At 46.5% G+C, this 23,226-nt stretch overlaps 1 protein-coding gene across 1 annotated transcript in view; it reads left to right on the top strand.

The window, feature by feature from the left end:
* Positions 1-22,945, top strand: part of raph1a (Ras association (RalGDS/AF-6) and pleckstrin homology domains 1a) — a 163,154-nt gene extending 140,209 nt beyond the window's left edge. The window contains 10 exon segments of the mRNA XM_042069682.1: positions 4,882-5,003; positions 6,034-6,099; positions 6,287-6,430; positions 11,044-11,154; positions 12,152-12,250; positions 13,009-13,129; positions 15,288-15,430; positions 18,816-18,986; positions 18,988-20,718; positions 20,720-22,945. Of these exon segments, the coding sequence (XP_041925616.1) occupies positions 4,882-5,003; positions 6,034-6,099; positions 6,287-6,430; positions 11,044-11,154; positions 12,152-12,250; positions 13,009-13,129; positions 15,288-15,430; positions 18,816-18,986; positions 18,988-20,718; positions 20,720-21,124 (3,113 nt within the window). The 3' untranslated portion in view covers positions 21,125-22,945.
* The last annotated feature ends 281 nt before the right edge of the window (positions 22,946-23,226 follow it).

The raw sequence follows: 23,226 nt of genomic DNA, 5'->3' as shown, positions 1-23,226 counted from the left end.
TGATGCCAAAAGAGGTGCTTCCCATGGGTGAAAACGCATGAAATTTGGCACACACATCAAGTGATACAGTGAATAGACAGGGATAAAAGCTTGGCACCGGGCGTTGCCCAGGAACTCCATAGCGCCCCCTTATGTCACTGTGACTTGTGGTTGGCATATAGTTTTAGATACACACACCAAATTTGGTGGGTGCATGTAACTCCCCAAAACAATCAACTTTTGTATTAACATACCATTAGCCACGCCCACAGGAAGTGAGGTAATTGGGATTTTGTGCGTTGTGGACATGTACTCCTAGACGGTTGATCCGATTCATGTAAAAGTCGGTATACATGATGCCAATATGCTTCTGATTCTAAATTGTGAAGCTTTTTTTGATATGTTGTAATTTGACGAAATGGCGAAACTATGAATTTTAATACCCTTCCACATAAACAATAAATGTGTCTTAATTCAACATGCATGGCTTGAAATGTTTTACATTTCACAGGTTATTGAATACCATGGTAATGACAATATTCACAAGCCCATAATCCATATTTCGCATAGTGCCACCCACTGGCAACAAAAAGAATGACAAGAACACTGATGCCACATGATAGATTTTTATGTACTCCTCCTAGACGGTTTGTCAGATTTTTATGTGAAATTTGGCAAATATGATGGCAAAATGATGCTGATGTTAAATTGTGAAGGGATTTTTGATATGTTGTAATATGTAATGATAATAATATCTTGCACATAAACAGGAAATGTGTCATTAAGTCAAAGTGCATTGAATGAACAGTCTGAAACTTCTCAGGTTCATACTGTAGATATTATGATTATGAGAATAATCAGAAACCCTATTGGCCTGCCTGGCATAGCGCCACCACCTGGCCAAACAGGAAATGTTTCAGAATGGGCAATGCCTTAACTGATTTATTTGAAACCTAGTAGGTATAAAATATTGGAAATCATTATTGTGATGATATTCACATGTGTAAATCAGATGCTTAGCATAGCGCCACCATCTGGCCAAGCATGAAATGTGCCAGAAATGTTCTATACTTTCAATGAATGGTCTGAAACTTAACAGGTTAATAGATATTATGATTATGATGACATCCAGACACCTAATGGGCCTGCCTGGCATAGCGCCACCACCTGGCCAAGTGAGAAATGTGCCAGAAATGGGCAATGCCTTAACTGTTTGATCTCAAACTTTATAAAATATTGGATATCAATATTCTGATGATATTCACTTGTGTAATTCCCATGCCTAGCATTGCGCCACCATCTGGACAAGCAGGAAGTGTGTCAGAAATGTTATATGCTTTGAATGAATGGTCTGAAACTTCTCAGGTTAATAAATATTATGATTATGATGATATCCAGACACTCAATGGGCCTGCCTGGCATAGCGCCCCCAGCTGGCCAAGCAAGAAAATGTGCCAAAAAATAACATGCAACAACAAATAGCACACGCATCAAATATGTACATTACATAAACGCACCGCGTCGGTGATTTGTTGGATTCCGAAATGTCACGGGTTGCGGACCGGAGGTGCTCGGGCCGCCATTGCCGCTTGCGCCTATATTTCTCTTTCTTTCTTCTTTCTTTCTTTCCCTCTCTTCTGGCCTTTCTGTCTCTTTCTTTCTTTCCCTCTCTTCTGGCCTTTCTGTCTCTTTCTTTCTTTCCCTCTCTTCTGGCCTTTCTGTCTCTTTCTCTCTTTCCCTCTCTTCTGGCCTTTCTGTCTCTTTCTTTCCCTCTCTTCTGGCCTTTCTGTCTCTTTCTTTCTTTCTTTCTTTCTTTCTTTCTTTCTTTCACTTTGTCCAATTCTCTCAGTCAGCCTTTCTCTTCCTTTCTGTGTCAAAGTGCATCTGTATGAAGCTGTGTGTGTGTGTGTGTGTGTGTCTGTGTGTAATGCATGCAACTGCTCATTTGTGCAAAGTGTGTGTGTGTGTGTGTGTGTTCAAGGCAGCCATGCGTATGACCTAACCTACATCTCCAGGCCCTCAGCAGCCTAGTCATCCTGCACTGACAAGGATAGATGGATAAAGAGGGACAGAGATGGAGGTAGAGATGAGAGAGGAAGGATGGAGAGAGGAAGGATGGAGAGGAAGGTGCGAAGAGACAGATGCAAAGGATGAAAGTAAAGAAAAGGAGAAAGAGGAGAAATGGAGAGAATACAGAGGAGGAAAAGAGAGGAGAGGAGAAATGGAGAGAATACAGAGGAGGAAAAGAGAGGAGAGAAATGGAGAGAATATGGAGGAGGATAAGAAATAAAGAGAAGAGAAGAGAAATGGAGAGCCCAGACAAATGCCCCCTCTTGCTTGAGCATTTTTGGACAAGTGACAAGTGACAAGTGTGTGTGTGTGTGTGTGTGTGTGTGTGTGTGTGTGTGTGTGTGTGTGTGTGAGTGTGCGAGTGTGGAAGGGGGGCATCTGCTGTTGTTGATGGGGACAGATGGGTCTCTTATAACTGGAACCGGCAGTGACCTGACCTGGGCACACACACACACTTGTTATCGTATCTGTATCCTTTCCCTTCTCTCCCTTATGTCTTCTCCCCCTGTGTGTGTGTGTGTGTGTGTGTGTGTGTGTGTGTGTGTGTGTGTGTGTGTGTGTGTGTGTGTGTGTGTGTGTGTGTGTGAGCTGGGCTGAGGGGGGGAGCTGTGCTGGAATGGCACTGGTAATCTGCAGCACGGGGACAAGGCCTGTAAGGGATCTTTAATCACCTAATGGATTGTGGCCGTAATCCCCCAGATTAGAGCTTTCGCCGCTGCCACTGTCGGAGTCTGGCCGGGTGCAGGTCCAGTTTTCGGCTACTCATCTCGTTTACTAGGACAGGCCAAAAGTCATGCTTGTGTGTGTGTGTGTGTGTTGTATGTGTGTGTGTGTGTGTGTTCTGCACATGTTCATTCACTTAGAGGCCAGAGCAACGCAAGTAGTTACTGTGTGTGTGTGTGTGTGTGTGTGTGTGTGTGTTATGCACGTGCTCACTCAATTCTGGGCCAAAGCTGTGCAGGTACTCTGTGTGTGTGTGTGAGACCAACAGATACCCAGATACAATGAAATTTGTGCCAGACAGAGATGCAGTGCCCCCCCCCCCCCCCCCCAAAAAAACACACACACACACACACACAGCTGTCAATTGGCCAGCTGTCAATCATCTATCATCCAATGTCGGAACCTTCGAAAGCCAGATGGTTGCAATCAAACCAGTTAATCAGAAGGGTTGGAATGTAACCAGCCAATCGGAAAGTGCAATGTGTGCTATTAAACCAACCAATTAAAAAAGTAGATGGGCGGTAATAAAGCAACTGAATATCAGATAAATGGCAGAATTCAGACTGTTCTGAAATCAGATGGGTGGAATTCAACCAACCAATGAAATACAAGGACGAACTGACCCCAGGACCAATGTCAATGATATTGGCTATATTCTAAAGGGTCACGTTCCCGTTGTTTTTCCACACAGAGAACTAAGCACACACACACAATATCCGGAATCCATTGCTGAGTGTGACTGAAGGTTGGCTTTCATGCCTGTCCATTAAAGGTGCCATGCCAGTTCTAAAAGACCAGGGCCTGCTGGGTTTAACTCTTAGCTTTATACGTCCTCAGAAATGAACTTATATCTGTTTCTCAATTTCTTTCTCATTTTGTTTTTTTCTATCCCGCCTCTTTGTTTCTCATTCTTGTCCTTTCTCATTCTTGTTTCTCATTCTTGTCCTTTCTCATTCTTGTCCTTTCTCATTCTTGTTTCTCATTCTTGTCCTTTCTCATTCTTGTCCTTTCTCATTCTTTCTGTTTCTTTCTTTTGCATCCTTTCTTCTTCTCCTTCCTCTTTCTGAAGTTGCTCTCTGTTCTAGGACATGTCTCTGTTCTAGGACATGAAATCTCTCTGTTAGTGATCTGGAAGGCAGAGGATCAGGCTGATTGGAGAATGGTTGTCTTGTAGGTTGTATGTGTGTGTGTGTGTGTAGATGGTTGGACTGGGGAAAGTTGAGAGGGATGCAGTTGCTGAGCCTAATTCGGATAAATGTCACCTCCCCTCTGTCATGGAGCAATCCGTGTGTATATCTGTATGCCAGTAAAGAAGGATCTTTACACACACACACACACACACACACACAGAGAGAGAGAGAGAGAGGGAGAGAGGGAGAGGGAGGGAGAGAGAGAGAGAGAGAGAGAGAGAGGGAGAGGGAGAGGGAGAGGGAGAGGGAGGGAGAGAGAGAGAGAGAGAGAGAGACGAGAGAGGAGAGAGAGAGAGAGAGAGGCCTATTGTACAAGACCGGTTCTGTCTGTTAAAGCTATTGTGGTCATTTTCTATTGAACTGTGTCAAAGGCAAATACTGTGTTCCTATATGACATATACATATTACCATATGTAACACCACAATTTGCATTTTATGGAATGTATGGACACATTTCTAAATGCCACATGATCTTTAACATTTGGCCATGGCGCTGATAACGCTGCGTTGGCAAATGTTCATAAGAGAGGAAAGGATCAATTCAGTCCGCCAGTGGAGTCACATTGGAGAAGAGCCTGAATCAAATGGGAATGAAATGGACTGAAAGAAATTGAGTGGAATCAAATAATGCGATTGGGTGTGAATACAGGGCTTAACACTCTCAGGCTCTATGCCTGAAGTCTGTGTTAAACATGTGCAAATAGATCATTACATATATAATGGATTCAAACCTTTTTGATAACTTAAGGCACAGAAATAGTCCTTACTTTAAGGCCTGTTAGTACTCCACGGTCATATGATATGGACTGTGATCTCAGAGAGGTGCTGGCGTAGCGGTCGGAGGGTCAGACCTCCTCGTGACACTCTGTGAGGTGTTGTTTGCGTGAGTTCTGACCTGTTCAGGTGGGTTCTCTTCCAGAGCGCATCTTTGAGGACCATGAGAACCTTGTGGAAAATCTGCTGAACTGGACACGGGACAGCCAGAACAAACTCATGTTCATCGAGCGCATCGAGAAATATGCCCTCTTCAAGAACCCCCAGGTGATAACACACACTCAGACATACTCGTACTCTTTTAGCAAATGATTTCAGACACCATGATATCACACACACACACACACACACACACACACACATACACACATACACACACACACACACACATACACACACACACACACACACACAAGACACACACACACACACACACACAGACACACACACACACACACACACACACACACACGGCTCTGACAGAGTTGCACATTGACCTTAAGATACTTCAGGCAGAATGTTTACATAATCCAAATGTAGTAAGCTTTTATTTATTATTTTATTTCAGTGCTCTAGACGCGCACACTCCATCTCTCTCATTCTCTCCATCTCTTACACATGACACACACACACACACACTCCAGCCACACTGGTCACGCTGCGTTTTGTGTGTTTGAGTCTGTAGGAAGTATGTAGGTCAGGTGTGTGTGTGTGCGTAGAAAGAGAGAGACTGTCTGAATAATTGATGTTGTGTAAGTCTGGAAGGTGGAGGGGCTGTCTGGATACCCTGTTATCCCCCAGACACACACACACACACAGAGTGGAGTATCTCTCTCTTTATCAATGTGTGTGTGTTTGTATGAGGCATCACTGTGATTATTAAATTAGATACAGTGAAAGGGGATATTCTATTCATCATTAAAGAAAGAGAAAAACATTTTTGTCTCTCTCCTGCCTGTAGAGGTGTGTGTGTGTGTGTGTGTGTGTGTATCCTATGTGTGATTTATGTATCTGCTGCAGCTCAGTGCATCATGTTGTGTTTCCTGCCTGTAGAGGTGTGTGTATGAGTCTGTGTGTGTGCGTGCGTGCGTGCGTGTGTGTGTGATTTATGTAACTGCTGCAGCTCAGTGCATCATGTTGTGTTTCACTCAGTGAGCACATCCTCCGCTATAACCCTTGTTTTGCTGTTATTGTTTGGATTGTGTGTGTGCGTGTGTGTGTGCGCGTGTGCGTGTGTGTGTGGGGGCCAATCTGTTCTGTCTCTGACGACCTGCCCTTCTCTTGTGATATTTGGCAGAACTACTTGTTGGGGCGTAAGGAGACGTGTGAGATGGCTGACAGGAACAAAGAGGCTCTCCTTGAGGTAAAGGAAAGAGTACACTCTTTTTTACACACACACACACACACACACATGATATACCTTAGTGCATCTGTGTGAATTTAATGTTTTATTTGTATATTTGTGTGTTTTATGCACACATTCATCTTAGTAAATGTAACCATCTGTTTTCTGTGTGTGTGTGTGTGTGTGTGTGTGTGTGTGTGTGTAGGAGTGTTTCGGGGGCAGCTCCATCTCTGTGCCTGAGATCGAGGGTGTGCTGTGGCTGAAGGAGGACGGCAAGAAGTCGTGGAAGAAGAGATACTTCCTGCTCCGAGCCTCCGGGATCTACTATGTGCCAAAAGGGAAAGCCAAGGTCAGTATACACACACAGATACACACACACACACACACACACACACACACAGATGTGTACAGTACAGAACAGTTTCCATGCCCCTCTAAAACCCACACAAATTCCTATATTGGAATCTTTACATACATGTCCTCCAACTTACTTACACCCCCCCCCCCCCCTCCCCCAACAAACATTTTAACTACTTTATTTATGTCCGCAATTCATAATAAATGTACATAAGGACATAAATGTTACAGATACAGAACACAAGGCATGATCCACCAATGTGGGTCTGATGACAATCTCAAACAGCAGATTTATGGATACACACAACCCCTTCTTCTCCATATATGCCGACTTCCAATAATGTAGGATATTGAGCAGTATTTGGCAATTTGATTTGCCCTTGCTTTGTTAAAGCCAACTATCCTGAGACCCCTAATGACAAGCCTATGCACATGGCCCAGGCTGCCGAAGATAAGCACCAGATATTGACATTATTGATATTTGTAGCCAAGGCCAGTGATTTGCTGTACAAGAGGGTGGTATTTTACTAGCTTTGTTAAGTAAGCCTCCTCTAGACATGAATCAAAACAGCAACCTACTTCCAGGATGAACACATCCCTATCGTGCTCATCAATGATTATAATATCAGGCCTGGTGGCATTTAAATCAGAGAACGCAGACATTATAGAACACACACACACACACACACACACGAACCCAGCCACACGTATGTGATGCGTACATCAAATGCACCCAGTCAAAGCCTCAAACTTGAGTGCATTGTTAATACTTAATGCTGTTCATGATAACCTACATAAATCCAGGTGAATACCCTTTAAAATGATGTACCCAATACTCTCTCACACACACACACACACACACACACACACACACAGGCAAAGACATTTGTGGAGCACAACATAGATTCCTGTTTGCTCAACTACAAGTTTTTTTGTGCGTTTGTGAGTTTCAGTTTTCCTCAAAATATAATTTGGGTGCTCGCTCAAAATATTTTTCTGCGCTCAAATTGTGCTATTGCTCACTCATAAAAGTGGAACAAATGTAACTCCATACAAAACTGGATTACTCTGGAATGGCTAACTGTACAGGGGACTGCTTTACACCTTTGCGTTCGGTACGGTCTTATTCTGATATATGGGCTTACAACTGGACAATAAACTGGACTGGAACACTGAAGCACTCTACAAGAAAGGGCAGAGCAGGCTGTACTTCCTGAGGAGGCTGCGGTCTTTCAATGTCTGCAGTAAGTTCATCAGGATGTTTTACCATCCATCACTTCAATATCTGACAAAAGGACCCTGAACAAACTGATCAACATCTTGGACAATGAGTGTCATCCAGTCTACAGCACTATTGTTAAGCAGAAGAGCCTGATCAGCTGGAGACTTCGCTCACTGCCATGCACAACAGACAGACTGGGGAAGTCATTTGTCCTCAGGGCCATTGAACTGTTCAATGCCTCACTAAAGGGAAGAGGAGAGATAGACTTCTCTGCTTAGTCTGTCTGCCTCTCCACCCTCTCCATGTTTGAGTACTGACTGTCGACTACTGTTTTACTAATGTCCACAGCCTAATGTTTTCACTACTGTTTTACTGCTACACTGTTTTGCATGCTACAGTACAGTATATTAGCACACATGACCAATGGCTTCTGCTACAATACTGAATGGCTGTAACCCTATTACCTCAACCTGTTCTTGCACTGACATAGTTTTTTATATTACCCTGTCTACATTATACTTTACTCTCTTTTTTGTCCATATTATTTATGCTGGTCTTTATTTATGCTGGTCTCTAGACCTTATTCTTGCACTGTTGGACTACTTTTTGCACCTTCACCATGACACTCACTCTCTTGAGCACCTTACCATGCACACAGAACTACAGGACTACTGAACCGAAGCGAACCGTTCACCACAGCAAATTGGACGCACTTTCTTTCTTGCCGTGCGCTGTCACTTTCTCCAATGCGTAAAATACTAAATTAATTTATTATTTATTTATTTTGACAAGCCATAGGCTAAATAAAAATCACTATTAGTCGGACGCAAAGCAGAATATTGAAAGAAGGGGGCACCAAGGCCACAGTGGCCTGTAAACCTCTGATTTTCAAAGGGGCCTCACGGCCAACACAAAGGGCAACGATGGCCAAGACCCAATAAAGCAGAAGGTGGTGTGTGTGTGTGTGTGTGTGTGTAGTGTACCAAGCCACTAAGTCCAGCACATACGAGACCCATTAATGCCACTAAACAGCTCTCTTCATATGCCCATATGCTAGTGGTAATCTGATGCTGTGTACAGTAATATCTTCTTAACAAACACACACACACACACACACACACACACACACACACACACACACACACACAGACACTGGTCCCACTACAATGCTCTAATGAAACTTAAATACTCTTATTGTCACAAGCCTCCTTTTAATCCCTCTGTACATCTGTGACGCACTAACACACACACACACAGTAAGCCATTTAAGCCTTTGTTAAACTATGCAAATGGCTTGAAAAGCGCACTCTTCAATATGGTCCTTATCCATTCTCAGTGCCCACATATGCAAGCTGATTAGCAGGGCTGCAGACACACCACTATAACCCCTCTCAGGCATGGTGTGTGTGCGTGCGGGCGTATGGTGTGTGTGTGTGTGTGGGGGGGGGGGGGTTAGGTGGGTGGAAGTGTGTTTAGTGTGGAAGTGTGCTTGAACAGCAGCAGAAGGCAGCAAAACTACAGTTACACCCCACTAATGATCAGCGGGCAACCTGTAGAGAGAGTCACAAGTTTTAAATACCTTGGTGTCCACATTACTGAAGACTTAACATGGACTGTTTACACTCAATATGTTCTGAAGAAGTCCAGACAACGACTCTACTTCCTTCGTCAGCTAAGGAAATTCAAAGTTTCTACATCCATCATGAAGGCCTTCTACACTTCAGCGGTTGAGAGTGTTCTAACTGTTAGCATCATCACCTGGTATGGGAACTCCACAGTTAGAGATTGTAGGACTCTGCAGAGAGTAGTGCGCTCAGCTGAACGTACTATAAGAACTCAACTCCCTGCTCTACAAGATATCTATTCCAGAAGAGTACTCCTAAGAGCCCAAAAGATTCTGAAGGACTCTTCTCATCCTAACAATGGATTACTCCTACCGCTGAAATCAAGAAGACGCCTATGTAGTCACAAAGCCAGAACTGAGAGACTCAGGAGAAGTTTTTATCCCCAGGCCATCCGAACTCTGAACTCACACTATACTGACTTTGCACACATTCACTCCTCAGCACTCTCAAACATTTCCCAACTCTGAACTTACACTATACTGACTTTGCACTCATTCACTCCTCAGCACTCTCAAACATTTCCCAACTCTGAACTCACACTATACTGACTTTGCACTCATTCACTCCTCAGCACTCATGACCCCCCCCCCCCCCCCCCCCCCACACACACACACACACACACACACACACACTTACAAGACTTTTAGCACTTTTACATGCCTCTCCCTATGCTACAGACCTTTTATTTATTTTCATATTTCATCACACGTCAAAACACACACACACACACACACACACATATCTGACTTTCTCCAACTTTTGCACATCTCCATAGAACTTTTTATTTATAATTTTTGATTTCTCCTCCATCTACCCATGTCCTTGATTGCCTAGCCTTTCTGCCCCCTGTTCTGTAAGTCCCTTCACCATACTTGCAGTACACTGCCCCCCCCCCCCCTCTCCCCTCAATACACAGCACATTGTCTCATGAGGAAGCTTCCCCAACACACATATTGCACACTGCCCTCTCCCCACATACACAGCACACTATCCCATCTCCCCGGTCATCCCCCCAACACACACACCAAGACCCCTGGCAGTTGGGTTAGCCCCTTGAGCCGTGGATCTGCCCAAGGTTTTTCCTTGCCCATGGCAGATGCATACTCATTCTGAAGTGTTATTGCACAGATGCATACTAATTCTGAAGTGTGTAAACTAGGGCTGTCAATCGATTAAAAAAATGAATCTAATTAATACTCCCCTCAATGTCAACACTTATTTCTTTGTATTGATGTGCGACTATAGAGTTGATGAACTCCGGTGATATGTAAATTCCTTGGTGCAGACATTGCAGAGAACTTTATTTTCAACACTTTATTTTTTATCAACACCATCAGGCTGTTTTTTAAAAGTAAATGTTCCAATCAATGATCCAGGTAGCACGTTTTCTTTCTTCATTTTACAGTCTAATTTTTACTGACTAGAACGGCTCGGGGTCAAAGGTCATACGGAATCGATTAATCTGCACTAATTTTTTTTAATCAGTTATTTTTTTCTCAAATGAATTAATCGAAATGAATCAGTTATTTTGACAGCCCTAGTGTAAACATGCAGGCTCTCTGACTCGCTCATCTGGCCTCTGGCATACTCTCTCCGTTTCTTTCTCCCTCTTAGAGAGCTCCCCCTAGTGGTAGAATATTGTCAGTCTTCCTTGGAACAATTTAAATGTGCTTTTTCACACACACACACACACACACACACACACAGACAGACATTTTAGGTGTGTGTGTTAATGTGTTGTGGATGTGTGTTCTGTAGACGTCGAGAGACCTGGTGTGCTTCCTGCAGCTGGAGCATGTGAACGTGTACTATGGTCTGGACTACCACAGCAAGTACAAGGCCCCTACTGATTACTGCCTGGTGCTTAAGGTGAGAACACACACACACACACACACACACACACACACACACACACACACACACACGGGATGTTTGTGTCCGCAGTGGCCCGTCGTTCCACTGTGACAGTATCAGCCATCATGGGCTCACCTACAGATCTGTCTGTTTATTACTCAAATGGTGTCATTGCCAGTTCTCATCATTCTCAGTCAACAGTGGCTTAGTTCAGGGGGATTATTGAACTGAGTGATACTCTATCAGCGATGCTAGCTCATTCTTCAGCATCTTGGAGGTTGTGTGTAGTGTATTAGTGAAGGTTGTGTATAGTGCATTAATTAAGTTTGTGTGTAGTGCATCAGTGAAGGTTGTGTATAGTGCATTAGTGAAGTTTGTGTGTATTGTATTAGTGAAGGCTGTGTGCTGTGTGTAGTGTATTAGTGAAGGTTGTGTGTAAGTGAAGGTTTTGTATAGTGTATTAGTGAAGGTATGTAATGTGATACCTGCATATCACCAGCAGGGTCAGAGTGAAGCCAGAAGCCAGAAGCCAGAAGCCAGGCCTTATCGGTGCAGAGAGAGATGGAGAGAGGGAGAGAGAGAGAGAGAGGGGGGATAGAGAGAGTGTGATGCAGATAGGGAGAGAGCAGGAGAGAGGGAGTGAGAAGGGTTTGGACACGGCCCAAATCACAAGCCTGCTCTGCTGATCTGACCTGCTTTGCTACTCCTCCCCTGTGCTGATGCACCAAGCATGAGATGGTTCACTGGCACCATCTGGTGGCCTTGTACTGAACTGCAGAATTACAGTATATTTCAGGTCTTAGCAGCAGTGGAGCAGCTCATGTGGGCATTTCATGTGGGCATTTCATGTGGGCAGCTCATGTGGGCATTTTATGTGGGCAGTCTGTCCATGGACAGTCTACTGAAGCACCCAGAAGGTTTTTGCCTGTAGTCATCTCTTCCAATTGATCCTGAGATAACTGTATTTGTCCTGATCTTTCTCTATCTCTGCTGTCCTATCTCCTCGCTGCAGCATCCTCAGATTCAGAAGAAGTCTCAGTACATCAAGTATCTGTGCTGTGATGACGTCAGGACCCTGCACCAATGGGTGAATGGGATTCGCATCGCCAAGGTAACGGAAAAGGATAACTCATTAGTTTACAGAATTTTTTTTATCAATGGAGAAGATGTTCTGATAGTGTATGGTGACTACAACATAACAGGGTCCATAATATACAGAGTATCGACTGTAAAAGGGAACATAAAGGAATGCATAACTGGATGCTATTTTCAGTCTGATCAATCCCTGCTGAAAAAAACAGCCTGACCAGCTAAAGGTGGTTTGCTGGTTGACCAGCTTGTTATCCAGCTTGTTTGACCACCCTATGATGGTAATTCAGCTGGTGTTGCTGGTCTATAGTGCTGGTTTAACTGGCCATGCCAGCTTATGTTGGTCATTCTGGCAAACCAGCTTGACAGGCTAGTCACCAGCATGACCATCTTGCACCAGCTGTATCCCACAAGACAGGCTGGTCACACCAGCATGACCAGCTTCCTCAGATGGTCACGCCAGCATATCCAGCTGGTGGCCTAACCAGCTACACCAGCAAAAACCAGCAAGAGCTGGAAGAAAACCAGCAAAGACCAGCTAAAACCAGCTACCAGCAAGTTTCTAGGTTTCTAGCTGTTTTTTTCAGCAGGGATGTTTAATAAGATCCATATCATGCATTTCTGATTGGTGTTGTGAAATGTGTTTTTTTTGCGTGTGTTTGTGTGTGTGTGTGTGTGTGTGTGTGTGTGTCTGTCTGTCTGTCTGATGTGGTGGAAAATTTGTGTGTGTCTGTCTATTTTGGAATGTGTTTGTTTGTGTGTGTGTGTGTGTGTGTGTAGTATGGGAAGCAGCTGTATGTGAACTACCAGGAGGCCATGAAGAGGACTGAGGCGGCGTATGACTGGTCCTCCCTGTCCAGCTCCAGTATCAAGTCCGGCTCCAGCTCCTCCAGCCTGCCAGGTAACGCACAGGGCCATGACACACACACACACACACACACACACACACACACATACATCACACACACATGTTTTACACACACACACACACACACACACCATATGTTTCACGCACACACACAAACACACACACACAACGCACATACAAAGAGACATTCCACAATAGACAGACAAACACACACACACACACACACACACACACATGCGCACACACACACCTGCGGTGGCCCCATGATTTCAATAGTCTGGTGTGGTCTGTGAAATGCCCCCTACATGGTCTATAGCCTTGTCTGTGGTCACTCTGGTATTTACTTACATTCAAAACGTGTGCTTGATGGAGCTTGTTTAAGGTCTGCTAGATTATTACATTGATTCCAGGGAAGAGATTTGCTGCACTGAACCTGGTGAAGATCTTTTGCATTAAATCCAGGGAAACTCAATCGAATACACAAAACACTGTAAGATTATACTCTGTAAAATTACGGATTTTGTAAGAATTTATACATAACTAATTCAGCAAAGTCACGTCTGCCGGTCTAACGTGCACTCCCTGAACTCAGGACATAAACAACTAGACGCCTCCCTCAGGGGTTACACATGATACTTAACACTGGGACGCATACCTCAGGACTTAGACATGCTATTTAACACTGAGCCTCTCTGGGTATTTAACACCCATGCTGGTTAACCACCAACGGCTGGATTACAACACAGCACAAACATGCCAAACCCCACGGATCAGATACGCAGAGTTAAGGGTGCCGAGTGAAGTGTCGAGATGTAAAGTTATCTGCTCTTATCGGGACTCGTAATAACACTGAGGCTTATGGTGAAATGTCGAGACTAGAGATGAAACGTTATCTGTTCTTATTGTAATAACACTGAAAATCAGGGCTTTTAAATCAACACCATTAGCATCATGTGGTTTAGAATACACTTAAATCCCAAATTATTTATACTCATGCCAATGTTTTATTTCATTGTGCATTTGTCATTTGACCAATAGGTTTATTCTGTCTGGAAATCACATCAACAATGATGTAAGACGATGATTTGAGCTAGAGATATAATTGTTAAAATAATTCCGCGTTTTCTTGGCCAGAGATTGTATTAAATTAGACGTGGCCTGGGCATGAGTAACTCTGGGCTGTACTGGGCTTACTGAGCTGCTGCTCGCTGGTGAAGGAGGAGGATTAGCGGCGGGCCACTGTGGCTGTGAGGGTGCAGGATGCTGCTACAGCTGCAGAGACGCTGAACAGGGGCGCGTTTCCCAAAACCATAGAGACTAACCTGTTAGCAACTTAGTTGGTTGGCAATGGGAAATGGCAAAGTTGCTAACTTAGTTAGCAACTATGGTTTTGGGATATGCAGAGTGTATCAGACTACTAATGAACCAATGAGGTGTAAAAGTCCGGCTTCAGAAAGTCCTGTCGCATATTTGTTCCAACCATTCACCAAACCAGCTGATTCTAATTAGCACAACTCCTCAGCCAGGTAGATGAACTGATTAGTGGAACATAGTACTGTACATTTGTAGAACCAATAGATGGTAGGACTTTTACATTCTGAAGCCAGAATTTTACACCTCTGCTAAAGAAAAGTTAAATGTTATCGTTATAGTTCTAGTGGACATTGCCATATATGCCGATTCATATCAGCTGGTGATATTTTTTGCTATTATCATTATATAGGCCCTGCCAACTGCATAAAAACCCATGTGTGTTGCTACGGCATTTCTGGTGTCAGAAAACAGTATTGAAGTAATGGGGACATTTTGTAGAGCATTATGATAAAGTCTGATTAATTTCAACGTATCTACGTTGGTTTTGAACTTTTCAACCTGAAACCATTTAGGAACAGATTGAAAGGGTCTATAGTTATCGCTCTTGGTGTGAACAGCCCTTAAACAAGGATATTTTTCACCTCCTTCAGATAGGTAATCGGGTAGTACCTCAGATATGATTAAAAGACATCAGTAATTTGATATATTCAGCAAACGTATCCGAAATATCACTGCTTTGGAAGAACAGAAGAAACCTGAACTGAATTTAATTGAATTGCGTCATATCCACACCAGACCTGAGGCACATTAGTATTAGTATTAGCATGCTCTGGTATATGAGAATTACACTAATCTCTCTCTCTCTCCCTCCCTGCAGAGTCACAGTCCAACCACTCGAGCCAGTCGGACAGCGGCGTGTCGGAGGGCACCTCGTCTGGTCATGTACGTTCTCAGAGTGCCGTCAGCTCCATCTTCTCTGAGGCCTGGAAAAGAGGCAACCAGATAGAGGAGACCACCAAGGTGCCCCCACCCCCACCCCACCCCCCCTCACACCACCCCGCCCATTCATCTCCCACACACACACACCACCCACCCCATCCATCTCCCACACACACACCACCCACCCCATCCATCTCCCACACACACACACACACACACCACCCACCCCATCCATCTCCCACACACACACACACCACCCAGCCCATCCATCTCCCACACACACACACACACACCACCCACCCCATTCATCTCCCACACACACACACACACACCACCCACCCCATCCATCTCCCACACACACACACACACCACCCCATTCATCTCCCACACACACACACACACCACCCACCCACCCCATCCATCTCCACACACACACACCACCCCATCCATCTCCACACACACACACACACACCACCCACCCCATTCATCTCCCACACACACACACACCCCATCCTTCACTCTCAGCTGTGTCCATCTCCAGCTGTGCCCATCTCCAGCTGTGTCCATCTCCAGCTGTGTCCATCTCCAGCTGTGCCCATCTCCAGCTGTGTCCATCATGCTTGTCCATCATGCTTTGCTTCACTCCCATGATGCTCTACTGTCATACCTTTGCATGATTCTTTTTCCATGACTGATTTTAGTAGTAGGAATAGTATGTGTAGTAGTTGTTGTAGTAGTAGTAGTACCACTAGTGGTAGTAATAGCAAGAGTTGTTGTAGTCTGAACTGTAGAATTTGTAGAGATGGTAGTACTATGAGATGGATGTGGAAGAGTTGTGTTTGAGAAGGAGTGTTAAAGTGTGTGAGAGAGAGTAAATGAGTGTGTAAAAGTGTGTGTGAGAGAGTAAATGAGTGTGTAAAAGTGTGTGAGAGAGTAAAGGAGTGTGTAAAAGTGTGTGGTGTTGTTGCTCTAGGCGTAGTAGGCTGTAGCTCCAGTAGAAGACTCTGGTTGCTTGCTTGCTCGGTCTCCATCTTGCTTGTTCTCCCTTCATCTCTCCTCTGTTTCTCCTCCTCTCCTCTCCTCCCCTCCACTCTCTCCTCCTCTCCTCTGTTCCTCCTCTCCTCCCCTCCTCCACTCTCTCCTCCCTATAGGGATCCAAAGCCAGGAGTCGCAAGGCCATCAGGCCTCTCTGTGCGGGTGGGGAGTGAGGTTAGGGGCCGTGTGTGTGTGTGTGTGTGTGTGTGTGTGTGTGTGTTTAACACACAGGTTTGGTTGGGTTGCACAGTTTTAACCAAGAATGCAGTCAGGTACATATTGAAGGGATCACTCCAGGTGAATGGTAATGGTGTGTGTGTGTGTGTGTTAGCATTAACAACTTACGGCATCCCGGTAGCACTGGTGTTTGGGTGGGTGATGGTCATTAACCTAGAATGTTGTTATGATGTTGTAGAATGTTGTTATGATGTTCAGAAGTACTTACTGCACTGATAATGTGATTGGTGAATAACAAAGTTGTTTGAACATGAATCTTTGGTGTTGCTAGACAAAACATCTAGAGCCCACAGCCTAGAAAAGATCTGGCAATGTTATAGTTAGGAACAATCCTGATAGAGTCCTATAACTTACTCAGGTTTGCCACTGAACCAAGTTAATTTACTCAGAGTTAGCTTACTCAGGTTTGCCTCCTACTGCCTCACACAATGGCGTTTCATTTTGACGAATGTCCGATTGACAAAGAAGCACAAAATCATGTAATATTCATCCGTGCAATTCACCGTGAGAGGGCGATAAGACCACGACATCACATGATAGCCTATCCATTCTTTTCCAAACGAGTTTTTCAAGAGCGCTAGAGTTTTTCAGCTGAATCCTAAATATAGGCTACTTGAAAAGCATTCTCCATCCCTACGCATGGTGGATTAGAATAGAATAAAATAAATCTTTAATGTAGGCTAGCTAGCCTACACCATAGTGGACATTTGTGTTTGGCTCACCAGACAGATGAACAAACAACATCTCAGACACATTGAAGATATAATTAAAACAAGTAGGCCTACAGTACAAAAAAGGGGAAACATAGCCTATAGAAAATTAATAAATAAGTTTAAATATAGCTGTACAGCTCAGCCGGGTCTGCATGTTGTCACTAAGTTTGGTTAAGAATGCAGATGGCATTTGGGATAAAATATTTTTTTAATAGGCTACACTCGCTCTCCGACTGGGAGTTTTTGTAGTGTTGGAGACGCAGAGCATATCGGCAAGCTGTCGGTCGGTGCGTGAAGTTTGCCTTGCGCTAAAGCAGTTCCCGCGCAACTTCATTAGTTTTCCTGGACACAAACCCACGAGGACACAAACCCACGAGGATCATTAAAGTGTAGTTTCACCAACTGGCAGGTCAGCATCACTTATTACATTTTCCAAATGTGCACCGAAATGTGTCACTCAATCTGTGACAACTAGGCTAGTTTAAGTAGGCATCATTCAAAGCAGTCAATACAATACGTGATGTCCAGTGAATTATTTAATTGTGCTTTTGACATTAAATAGGCTATCCTAAACATACGCATTTACACGGTCAGTTAGGCTATTCTCTGCCAAGCAAGGTCTCGGACGCAGACGCTTAAGTATTGCTCTTTTTTCGTTATTACAGTTCTCTCCTCGTAAGCCTCGACTACTCCACCTCTGAAAAATACGGTGCTCAACTCTAGGTTATCTAACACAGGGTTGATTGAACTAACTGGTAACCGGTGTTTTGGAACCGACAGCTCGGGTTTAGTCGCCACAGGTTCAGACAACCCAGAGGTTAAGTTTTATCTCAGTGTTTGTTAAACCTCCTTTCTGGAATACCCCTCTGAACCAGCCCAATAATCAGCTGGTGATGAATGATGATGATGATGATGATGACCAAATCAGAGAACCTGGGTCTTCTGAGGATCAGTGTGTGGTGTTAACAGGAGTTAGATGAGTTGAAATGCCCCCGATTTGGTAGTACCTCCCTCAGGAACAGGACCTCCTGAACACTGACCTCCCATCCTGTATGCCCCCCCCCCCCCCCATTCACTTGAATAGGAAAATAAGCTGCCCAATAACTTCCCAAAGTGCATTACCAAGATGGCTACCGAGTGGTCATTTAGCTCCTTTGTGGCTTCTGGTGTTTGTCGTGCACTCTCCCTGTCTGGATCAGCCCTTTCAGCTCTTGCTGCTCGCTACAGCGTTTCATCTCTCAGCTCTCTGCATTTGGACAGACTGAAACATTTTGGACAGACAACAACAATTATAAACTCACCTCCTGTTTTGTTTGTTGTTTTGATTGCTTCTTTGTTTGTTTGTTCCTTCTAAGATGTTTACCATAGCACTCACATGGCCCTCATGCATTTGGGCAGCCATTAACATTCTCGAGATGATGATGATGATGAGGATGATAAACTCACTTCCTGTTTGTTTGTTTGTTTGTTTGTGTGTGCAGGTGAGGGTGGAGCCGGCCCGGGCCTCCTACCCCCTCCAGTTGCCCCCGCTGTCCCACCACCACCACACTCTGCCCCACTCGCACACCCGTAGCAGCTACAGCGGCAGCGGCACAGTGGAGTCGCCCCAGTCCTCCCCGTCGCCCCCCTCCCCTCCCCCTCCCCCGCCTCCACCCCCCCGCGCTGGCCAGCCAGGCCTACCACTCGCCCCCCACCACCTTCACCAAGTACAGCACCCTGGCCCGGCTACAGAGCTCCGCAGGCTCCCAGGCCGAACGCCAGTACAAGCAGCAGCAGCTGGCCAGCATGCAACAGCAGCAGCAACAGATACCCATGATGCAACAGCAGATGATGCCTCCTGCACCCCCACCACAGACCATCAAGCCCCAGATGGTCAGCACGGCCCAGCAGCAGCCACCTCCTCCCCCTCCACCCCCCCCACCCCCCATGCCCGCCCCTGGGTCCGCCATGGCGGTGCTGAAGATGGGGCCGCCCAGTCCGGGGGTGCAGGGAGTACCCGAGTTCGTGCCCCCTCCGCCGCAGGGCCATCCCCACGTGCTGCCCCCTCGTCCCCAGATGCACCTGCAGGCCAACGGCACCATGCCGCCGCCCCCCGAGCAGGCTGCCAAGTATCCCGCGCTGACCACCAACGGCCTGCAGCAGTTCCTGGCGCAGAAGTTCCCCAACATGACCTACGACTTCTCCCCGCCCGTGGACGAGCTGGACTCCCCTCCACCACCCCCTCCTCCCCCGGCCGTGTCCCCCCCACCGGCCGCAGGTCCGCCTCTGGCCCCTCCCAAAACCTTCGCCGGGGGGTTCCCCTCGCAGGCGTCCCTGCGACCGGCCGGCTCGCTGGTGTCCCCCGTGTCGCCCACGGCGATGATGAAGAGGCAACAGAGCCTGTCCGCAGCGCACAGCCCCAACCAGCCGCCCCCGACCCTGCCCAAGCAGCACAGCTTCCCCGCCAAGGCACCCCCGCTGACCGCTCCCGCCGGGCCCCTGTCTCCGACCCCACTGGGTTCCTCGCTGGTCAAGCAGATGGTCAACCAGTTCCCCGGTGCCGTTCCGCAGTATGGCAGCCCACTCTCCCCACCTGTGGTCAAGACCAAGCCCAAGTGGCAGCCTGGGCAGCCGGCACAGCCGCAGTCGCCCGAGTTTCCCCCACCACCCCCAGAGAGCACCCTGGACTTCCCCCTGCCCCCGCCGCATGCGCTTGACCCCACGCCCATTCCTCCTCCGATCCCCTCGGGCAAGTCAGCGACTGGTGGCGGCTCGCCCATTAAGAAGTCGCCGTCCACCTCCTCCAACTCCTCCACGGGGTCAACAGGGAGCAAGCGGCCTCCGCCAACGCCCCAGAGGAACTCTAGCATCCGCTCCAACTCCTCCGTGGAGTACCAGGAGTCCAAGAAGGTGGAGGATCTGGTCAGCATCTTCGCCCAGCCCAGCCCGGCGGCCCCGGCGTCCTCCTCAAGCTCCCTGTCCACCCCGACGTCCGCCTCGGGGTCCCCCTCCAAGGAGCCACGCGCGCCGCCCAAGCCCGGCAAGATCAACCTGGCCAACCTGCCTCTGGCGCTGGCGCTGCAGGGGAAGGGTCCGGGTCAGTACCGGCAGTCCGGTTCGGAATTCCCGCCGCCTCCGGAGTACGACTATTTCCCACCACCGCCGCCGGACTCTGAGCTGCTGCCGCCTCCGCCGCTCCCTGTGGAGATGCACGCGGGCGCCCCCAGGGTTGCCGTGGTGAACCCCCAGCCCCAGATGCACCACCCGCCACAGCACCATCACCACCACCATCCCAACACGGCCAACACCACCACCTCCTGGAAATCCCAGTCCCTCAAGAAGACTCCACCTCCCACAATGCATCGGCGCAGCAGCGGGCCCCCCGAGCCGCTGGCGCTCTCGCCACCCCCCCCAGCCAATGCCCCTGCAGCCCTTTGCCCCGGTCCCCGCTGCTGCACCCGCGCCCTCCTCCCAGGTCCCCCCCACCTCCCCGAAGGCCGTGCCACTCACCAACTTCCAGCCCAACTTCCTGGAGGACCTGAACCGGACCCTGAAAAGGAAGTCCATCACGCGGCAGAGCTCGCTCACTTCCTCCCGCATCTCGTCCAAGCTGGAGCCGGTGGCCACCATGGACGACATGGCCCTGCCGCCCCCGCCCCCAGAACTCATGCTGGATCACCCCCGCAAGGGGGGCGGAGGTGGTGGAGGCTACATGTCTGGCAACATCTCAGGCTATGCAACGTTACGCAAGGGGCCTAAACCCCCACCCCCGAAACGGGACCAGAACACCAAACTCACGGGGGAATGGTAGGACTGGTGCTCTTAAAGGGGTTGGGGGGGGGGTTGTGTGGGCAAACAGATGTTGGGGTGTCGGACAATCCTGTTGGACTTAAATCGTAAATCGCCCACCCACCCCCCCTCACCACTCCACAGTGCAACTGTTTGTCTCTGTAAATGACTGTATGAAAAAAAACAAAAAAACAAAAACAAAACAAACTCCTCATAATCCTCAGATTATAACAACATTACAGTTCATAAGAAAAAAATGCAGAATGGAAGGAAGGAAAAAAGAAAAAAAAGAAAATCTAAACCCAGCCGATCCCAGCAACTGTATAAGCTTCTGCGCAAGTGTTAGTGCTGCTTCGCATTCAAAGATAGGCAGTTATACGAGTCATGATCTTAAAGGATAAAAAAACCCTCTGCAATATTATGGTACTGCATGGACTTCTGCTTTGGGGAAGGGAATGGGGTGTGTGTGTGTGTGTGTGTGTGTGTGTGTGTGTGTGTAAAAAGATGTCATTTGAACTTGTCGGGGAGGGGAAATGTGTACTGACTTTGACTTTTTTATATGAAATTATTTAATACCTGAAATATATTCTTATTTTAAGATTTAGTTTTCAAAACCCTCGATGTTAAGCGTTAAAACGTATACAGAGATGAGGGTTGATGAAGAAGTGTGCGTGCGTGCGTGCGTGTGTGCGTGTGTGTTGTGTGTGTGAGGTGGAGAGTTTGTGATCATCGTCCATGCTCGCTGTCTCCCTGCCTGTCTAAGCCCTTTCATTTCATGAACAATTCCACCACTGTCTCTCTACAAAGTGTTCTGCCATGTTTGCGTATTGCACCTGAAACAACTACAACGAGGCTCAAAACATTTCAGAGGTTTTCACTGTTCAACTGGAGACAAGAGAGAGACGATGAGAGTGGGATGGTGTTCAAACTCTTGTGTAACATTTTGTTAAATTACGTTGTTCATTTTTATTTGGTTATTTAAATTAAAGATTGAAAAAGAAAATGAAATGAAATGAAAAGGTCATGAAGGACTGAAACTGGGTAAGCGGGGGGGGGGGGGGGGGGGGGTTCCGCAAAAGGAACCACCAGACCGGAACTCCTGCCGCCTATGGGCGAAGGATGTCGTCAGGGATACGCTTGTCTGCGTTTCCACGGAGATTGCCTCTGTCTCTCTTTATGTTGGCTACATCACTACTTCTCTGTACATACAGCCGCTGTTCCTGGCTTCGATGGCTTTCTCCTGGCAGCTCCTAGATCGAGATCTTGAAATGTGCTCAGGGCCTGAGGTGGTCCACGGTAGCGTACTACACGCTCATGGCTGGGTAGGCTTAGTAAAAAAAATAACAGAAAGAAGGGAAAAGAGAAACGACTCCTTTCTCCGACTCTGGACATCACCTCTAGTGATGTGTCTGTGTGTTGTTTTCCGTTTTCTGTGACATTTTTATTCTTATCGTTTTAAAACTGTCTGAACAAGAACGTGATCTGCACTTAAGGGCAAATGAAAAGAAAGTTGCACACATTTTTAGACATCATCGTCATCATCGGGCCTTGTATCGATCCACTATGTGCCTCATATATAGTGATCACTGTCTATTCATGTCATCAGTGTCCACAGTCCAACTGGAGTCACAGGCAGGCAGGAACGTTGATTTAGTTTCAAAGACATGCGATGATTTTGCATCAAAGCTTTGCTTTCCCTGATTCAGATTTGGAGGGTTGCCGAGACATCCCATCTAGGACGCCACAGAGGCCATGGAAAGCCAGGAACGCTTTATGACTCCAATACACCGGGATCTACTTGTCTGTTGCATTTAAATTGAACAATATAAATGTTAAAATCATGCGTCATTCTCTCTCTCTTTCTGTGTGTGGTGTGTGTATCCTTCATAATATTATTCTCTGCTGGCTGACTAATTGTATAAATTATTTTATAGAGTTGACCTTTTTTATACGGTATATTTTAGGACAACAATTTCTGCATGGAATCGCAGAGAAAGAGTGACATCATTCAAGTTCTGTGTTACACACAGAGTAACGCAAACGTGTCAGCATTTCATCTCCAGAGGGGTATTTCGCAAAACCTAAACCTAAACCTAAATAAGGGATTAAGCTGTGATTTTTAGG

Source organism: Alosa sapidissima, chromosome 2, assembly GCF_018492685.1.
Source record: "Alosa sapidissima isolate fAloSap1 chromosome 2, fAloSap1.pri, whole genome shotgun sequence".
In the NCBI taxonomy this organism is placed as follows: Eukaryota; Metazoa; Chordata; class Actinopteri; order Clupeiformes; family Clupeidae; genus Alosa; species Alosa sapidissima.
This window is presented reverse-complemented; position numbering and strand designations above follow the sequence as displayed.